General features: G+C 42.8%; 1 protein-coding gene across 6 annotated transcripts in view; it reads left to right on the plus strand.

Annotated features, from left to right (window-relative positions):
* Positions 1 to 5847, plus strand: part of LOC118361411 (protein bicaudal D homolog 2-like) — a 75737-nt gene extending 69890 nt beyond the window's left edge. The window contains exons 10-12 of one of the 6 annotated variants that reach the window (XM_035741319.2): positions 1 to 222; positions 1838 to 1915; positions 2333 to 5847. The exon at positions 1 to 222 is cut by the window's left edge and continues 19 nt beyond it. In XM_035741319.2, the coding sequence (XP_035597212.1) occupies positions 1 to 222; positions 1838 to 1873 (258 nt within the window). In that variant the 3' untranslated portion in view covers positions 1874 to 1915; positions 2333 to 5847. The other 5 variants (XM_035741320.2, XR_004820982.2, XM_035741318.2 and 2 more) reach the window with 5 other exon arrangements.
* The last annotated feature ends 551 nt before the right edge of the window (positions 5848 to 6398 follow it).

Consider the following 6398-nt stretch of genomic DNA (forward strand, 5'->3'; position numbering starts at 1 on the left):
CAGCTGGATGAGATGCAGAGACAGCTGTCTGCGGCAGAGGATGAGAAGAAGACCCTGAACTCCCTCCTCCGTATGGCCATCCAGCAGAAGCTAGCCCTGACCCAGCGCTTGGAGGACCTGGAGTTTGACACCGAGCAGACCCGCCGCGGGGGCAAACCTAAAGGCAGGACCACCAACGGCAGAACCACCAACGGCCAGACCAACACCGCCAACAACCCCCACGTAAGTCACGGGCTCACCTGCGCCGGCATCGGTCGCCCCAGTGAGCACAACATCATGCCCAACGGCATCCTGGGAGGCCCAGTGGTCTTCTGCAGCGAGAAGTACAAGATCTACTGCGACTGAAGCGGCTGCATTGTCAGCACGGGACTGCTGTGTACAGAGGGGAGGAGCCCGAGGTCCTCCCCTGACTTAGTGTTAAAGAGCCCTACTATGCTCGCTTAGCTCCCTGCCTGCTCAGCCTGCAGCCTCATAGAGCCTGGTGTGTGTCTAACCTATAGTACATACTTATGCCTATGGCCACGTATGGCCACTCACGCCTGCTAGTGTAAACGCTTAGGGGAATGCAGCTGTGTATGTACTGTACCGTACAGTACAGTGTGCCCTAGAAGTTTGGGATTGTAGTAGACATAATGTATGGCATGTGGATATGGCCTCAACCGGCCGCCGTTGGGCTTCTGTGGATATTATGGGGTGTCACTTCTTTCCGCCGTCATGGTGCTGTACTTATGATGATGTAAAAGGTGGCAGCTTTTGTGCTTAGTGTGTTCTGACCCCCCCTGAGTGTGTTGCCTGGTAACCATAATGCATTTGGGGGGGTGGGGACTTGTGAAGAGGGTGTCACTTTTAGGATCATGTGACAGAAGTTGACGTCCTCTCCTCGTTTTGCTTGCCTGTTGGCGTTGGTGCTCCTTCGATAAAGCCCCCGCTCCTCTTCCCCTCTCTCTCCTGGCCCCCCAGGACTGAGCCAGCCCCAGCAACCCACTGACCAATCAGGTTGCTCATTAATGTTTACATAAACAAATGAAACAAAACAATATGCAAACTCCCCCTGCTGTTGCTAGGGAGCCCAGTGTGATTTGCTGGATTTTCTAACTGAAATTCAAAATTCTCAATGCGGGTTGGCTGATAATTAATGATGTCGGAGGTGGGCGGTAAAGGAGCACCGAAGACCACAGGTGTTTCATTTCAAGATCCTTTAAGCTGTACACCAACGCGGTAGAGTCAGGCAGTCCAATCGCATGGCTTTGCAGCTGAAAATGCTACTGAGCTTTATAACAGTTTTTCTCTGTAAACAGGTGTGTCACAGCACATGCAGATGTGCTACAGGGCTCTACATTTGAACCAGAGGAGTTATTTAACATCTGCAGAAATAAACAGAGGGCTATTCCATGTGACCCAGTATATGTCATGTTGGTGGATTCTCTCAGCCATATTACTTAAGAACGAAAGAAAATGATCAAATAACTGTGAACAGATACAATATAGTTTTGATTGATGGTGATTTTTGTAATAACAGAAAAGATCCTAAAAGAGCACAAAAATCAATGGCACCCAGATCCGGATCGTAATTCTACAAACAAAACCGACCAATATCCCTCGGCAAAGTGCCTGTCGACCCAAACACTTGAAATCAACTACATCTATATATCGATGTAAAGCCCTGTCTTTGTGTCTGTCAGCCTAATGCTGATCTCTCTTCCTCTCTCTCTCCCTGTCGCTTCTCTCTTTCTCTTTTGGGAGGCCCTTTTGAGCTCTCAAATGAACTATGTGTGGTTATGTGGCGTGTGGTTCGTCGCTTTGTTGTCATGACAACCCCTCTCTCTTTTTTTGTCAGCACCTTGCTCGCTCTACAACACCACTCTCCCTTTAAGTAGAGAAGGGGATTGTGGGGAAAACCCCTGGATATTGTCAGGTAACGTCCTTGCGCACGTGTGTTCTGGAACCCTGCCTGTGTGTGTGTGTGTGTGTGTGTGTCATCTCAGCTCCGACACTGAGGTGAAAAACCCTTGTGTGTATGTCGTTTTCTCCAAATATTGCAAATAGATTCATTTCTGAGATGCTGTGTGGATGTGAGAGGACAGCCAATGTACTGTCTTTATTACCCCCCCAAAAAAAAAAGCTTTAACCCTTGCAATCTAGTGCCAGGCAGATTAAAAAAACTGATGTGGGGCTTGTGTTAGATAGATCCATGTAATGCATACACGGTATTAGCTTTGTGGCGCTAAAAGCAGGGTTGATGCCAAGAGATTCTTGGAAGATTAATTCAATTATGCTTTTTAAAACTATATATTCTTAATAATACGATCGTAATCAGGTTCTAATCTTCTAGGATACTCCTAGGCCACCTCTCGGGTATGGAGAGGGAGAGCTTTGGTTCCTCCGAACGAGGGACGTCCTCAACCCTGCTTGAGTTGAGTATGTGCTGCGCCGCCCTACGAGGCCTTTAGTCACGCCACACAGTATGGAGACGAGGCTATCGCTCACATCAGAGGAGAACCTCCACGGGAGGGGAAATCACTATTCTGTTCTTGTTCCACTTAAGCGACAGTGATAGAATCACACTTTGTTTGTGTCAGTTTGCTCTGGGTGTAGAGAGTGGGAGAGGAGAGAGAAGTAATACTGGTGTTTAAAAGCACCTGCACCCGAAAGACGAGCTCTCTCAGCCGATTCTGAACATGATTTTGATACTGTGTTTGGGGAAATGAGTTCCAGGGTTTTCTGAGGGAGATGCTCAAAGATGACAAATGTATTTACATGAGGTTTTTGTTTGACTACTTTGTCTCTAAATGTGGTATTTTACCAGTGGACATTGATTCAAATGAGTTGACCCTCTATCCCTGTTCCCTTGTGTAGGCAGTATAGATTCACTGAATAATCTATATATTTCATAATCCAGGATGTGATTGTGGCTAGAGAGACCCTCCCTAGTTCTCTTGGTTTAGTTTGAAATCAATGTCTGTTTATCTGGTGTCATCAATAGAATGGCACCAGAATAAGCTCCCTCCTACCTCTGCCTTTAGGCTCCGCCCACTTCACCTTTGAGTTCTCTCACACGCTCTTCGTCCGATTCCTGATTGGTTGAACGCCTGCACGCTAAAAAACACACCCGTTCTCATTAACCTGCATGCCAGTAGGGAAAGCCCCTCCTATGACTGACCTGGTTCTGGGGTGTGGATTAAACTCTTGGGGCTCATCATGTGTTTTGGAGGTGTCAAAGGTCATGGTACTTGTGAGGTCATCAGCTTCTTGCACTCACTGGTCTTCCTCGTGCAGTGGTGCTTTTATATCAGCTCCTCTGAAACATATTGACACAATGTTGATATGACAGTCCGCTTCAGCACCACTAACCCAGTTTGCACCAACCGCTAGTTAGTAGCTACTGTAACTAACTGGGCCTTCGGTGTACATCTTTTTACTCTTCCTTATTTCATGTTTTTGATTGGAATGGAATCATTTCTGAGGAAGTTAACATCTCTCTAAATGTACCAGTAATGCACATTTTTACGTTTTCTTTGTTTCTCCGTTTTGCAGTCATTTAATTCTGCCCGGAGGAGGATCCTCCAACACAGGATCCTCTCACAATGCCGATGTCACATTCATTGTGCAGAAAACAGATAGCCCTATAGGCCAAGATTGTGAAACCCACTTCAAGACTAAAAAGATCAAATGAAATCTCTGATATGAAAATCCAATATCCCTCCAGCTTTCCCTTTAACTCGCAATATAGCACGACCTCTATGTCCTATGCATGGGAATGAACAAGCTATTTCACATTTCCCCTCGCTGCTGCCGATGCTCACAAGTACAGTGAACTCTGCCCTCCTCATGAAATGATGATCAGAGTTTGTGATTGGCGGAGTTATCCCTCCAATGAGAAGCCAGGGGAACCATGGTCTTTTCTCAATGTAAATCAACCAACTGTTTTGTCTTGGTTTGATCTTTTTTTTGTTTTAGTTTATTTGTTTTCTTTAACCTGTGCACTTTTATTATAGGATTATATAACTTTATATTATTAACCTAGGAAAGGTTTGTAGTGCTATGGTTTGTGACTTATTTAGTCAAGTATACACATATATTAATAGGAATATATTTCCTCCTGTTTATGGACTCTTTGTACCATCTACGGAGACCATTTACTCTCTTAAAGTCTCACCGCAAACCAGAGTCCATCTATTGTTATTGTGCTTCTGAGAATTGATCCATCTGAATAACCATCCTTTTATTGTTATGTCTCATCATATTGCTTTATTATGCTGTTTGGTTTTATATGTAAGTTCTACTGCCATGTTCTTAAACAAAATCCAGGGTGAGCTAATTCTGGGGTTTTCATGTATTTATTATTCCTAGGAATAGTTCAAAGCTAACGCGCAGAAACTTGACGACGCTCTGACTCAAAAAAGTATGGTAAGAAGTTCTTGGGGGGAAAAATGGAGTGGCAAAATGATTTTGTTTTTGTCCATCTTCTTACCAGGGGTGTCACACTGATAAGGGATCACTGGCTCACAGAATTCTCTGCAAGTGCAACGATTAAATTCCAAATTGGAATTGTTTAATTCTCTCTTTGTTTATCGTGCCAAATCCTGGTACACCGTTTAGGTTTGAAAAGATTCAAGATTCAGAAAGACAAGCCGTACATCAGTGAGAAAGGTGTAGTTTGGGGCTGTGGCTTTCTGCTGAAGCGCTACCCGGGTTTTGCTTTGGGTTTGTTTTGTTCTTCATTCTGACCAGTAGTGCCTTTCATTGTTTCAAGGGAGAATTGTAGACTAGTACTTTGTGTTTGTTTTTTAGGGGAAGAGTTTGGGTTGAATGACTTTGTGAGCAGCAATAAATGCAAAGAGGAGTAGCCCTTTTTGCAGGAGTGAGATGATCGTTTTGAAATTAGCTCAATTCAACTGATATTGTATTGAATTCTGCAGGTCAGTGATCCCAACAGCAAATTCAGGGGTATTGAGAAAATGTATTTTTTTTTTATCAAACTTTGGGAACCAAAAGAAATCCCTTTGGCCTCATTTTGAACAAAATGTTCCATGCACCACTATGTGTTTGGGCAGATCAGTGTACTATTGGAAACATCGACATGATCTCTAGCTTTGTATGGTGAAGGTAATGTAATATCTACAGTATTGTTGGCAAATGTGCAGAGAGCGCATTTTCTCTTTGATTTTTTAAATTTTTTTTCATTGAATATTTTTTTTTTTTTACATCATATATTAAAGTGTTGTGATTTCAGGAAATAGAAAACAGATTTTGCATCAACAAGCTTGAATAGTGCCATCCTAGCCAATGCTTGTTTGTTGAGGCGTAAAAAGTTATCAATACGGTTGAGAAGCGAAAAATACGGAGAAAATAAAGTGCAATTTAAATGCTGTTTTACAAGGAAAATACAAGTTTTCTGTTTGCTGGAAGCGATAGCATTGTGATAATACACTAGCCGTGCAAACTTTATATTGTCATATTGTGTTTCAGTATTGATCCATATTGAGTTTGATACCTTTATATGAAATAACGACTTAATCTGTATGTTGGTATTTATTTGGATTGTCATGCAGTACTGTATTCTTATCAATAATGTGCATTATAATTAGTGGCATATTGATTACAACTTATTGTCATATGCATGTTTTTCAGTCATGGGAACCTTTACACAGAATCGAAAACAAACCTATAACTTTGGAGATGCTGAAAAAGTGAAAAAATAAAATGATGAAAAAATGAGTTTAGTCTAATGTATTACTGCTGAGCTAATCCTATGAAAGTGTTGTTTTGTTTTCCTATAGAGAGGTGTTATGCTGTGTAAAGGTAGTCATACTGGTTCAAATCAATAAATGTGACTAAAAAGACAAAGTGTCCCGTGTGTATTTTCATCCCAAACTCTCCCACTGTAAGTAAATGAACAGTTAACTTTGGAGCCAGTCTGATGCTGCAGGCTCCCCCTCAGAAGATCCCCAGCTGGGAAACAGAATGAGGGGGGACTTCCCAGCTGTCTGTAAAGACTCCATGACATGATCAAATTTCACACAATGCACAAAACTCTTCCACCCCCACCTCCTGTCTGGCTCCCCCTCTTTTTCCTCTCTCCCTGCCCTCATCCTTTGTCTTCTCTATTCTTCCTGTTATATTCCATTTTCTTTTTCTGTTCTCCACATCTCACCCCTTTATATCTCTTTAACTCTCTAGATCTTTTTTTTCTCCCATTTACTCTCTTTTTCTGTCCTTTCCCTCTCTTTTATCCATAATTTGCTGCTGTATATTAAACAAAAACTCCCACATACAAACAAACCGGGTGACTCTTGACCTCTCCACCCCCAGTAACTTCCTGTCCATGCTCCGTTAGGACCAGTTTCCATGAGTCATAAAGACTTGCCCCGTTTGTCTCATGCAACAGTTTTATACCA

Source organism: Oncorhynchus keta, chromosome 28 (genome assembly GCF_023373465.1).
Source record: "Oncorhynchus keta strain PuntledgeMale-10-30-2019 chromosome 28, Oket_V2, whole genome shotgun sequence".
Classification (NCBI taxonomy): domain Eukaryota; kingdom Metazoa; phylum Chordata; class Actinopteri; order Salmoniformes; family Salmonidae; genus Oncorhynchus; species Oncorhynchus keta.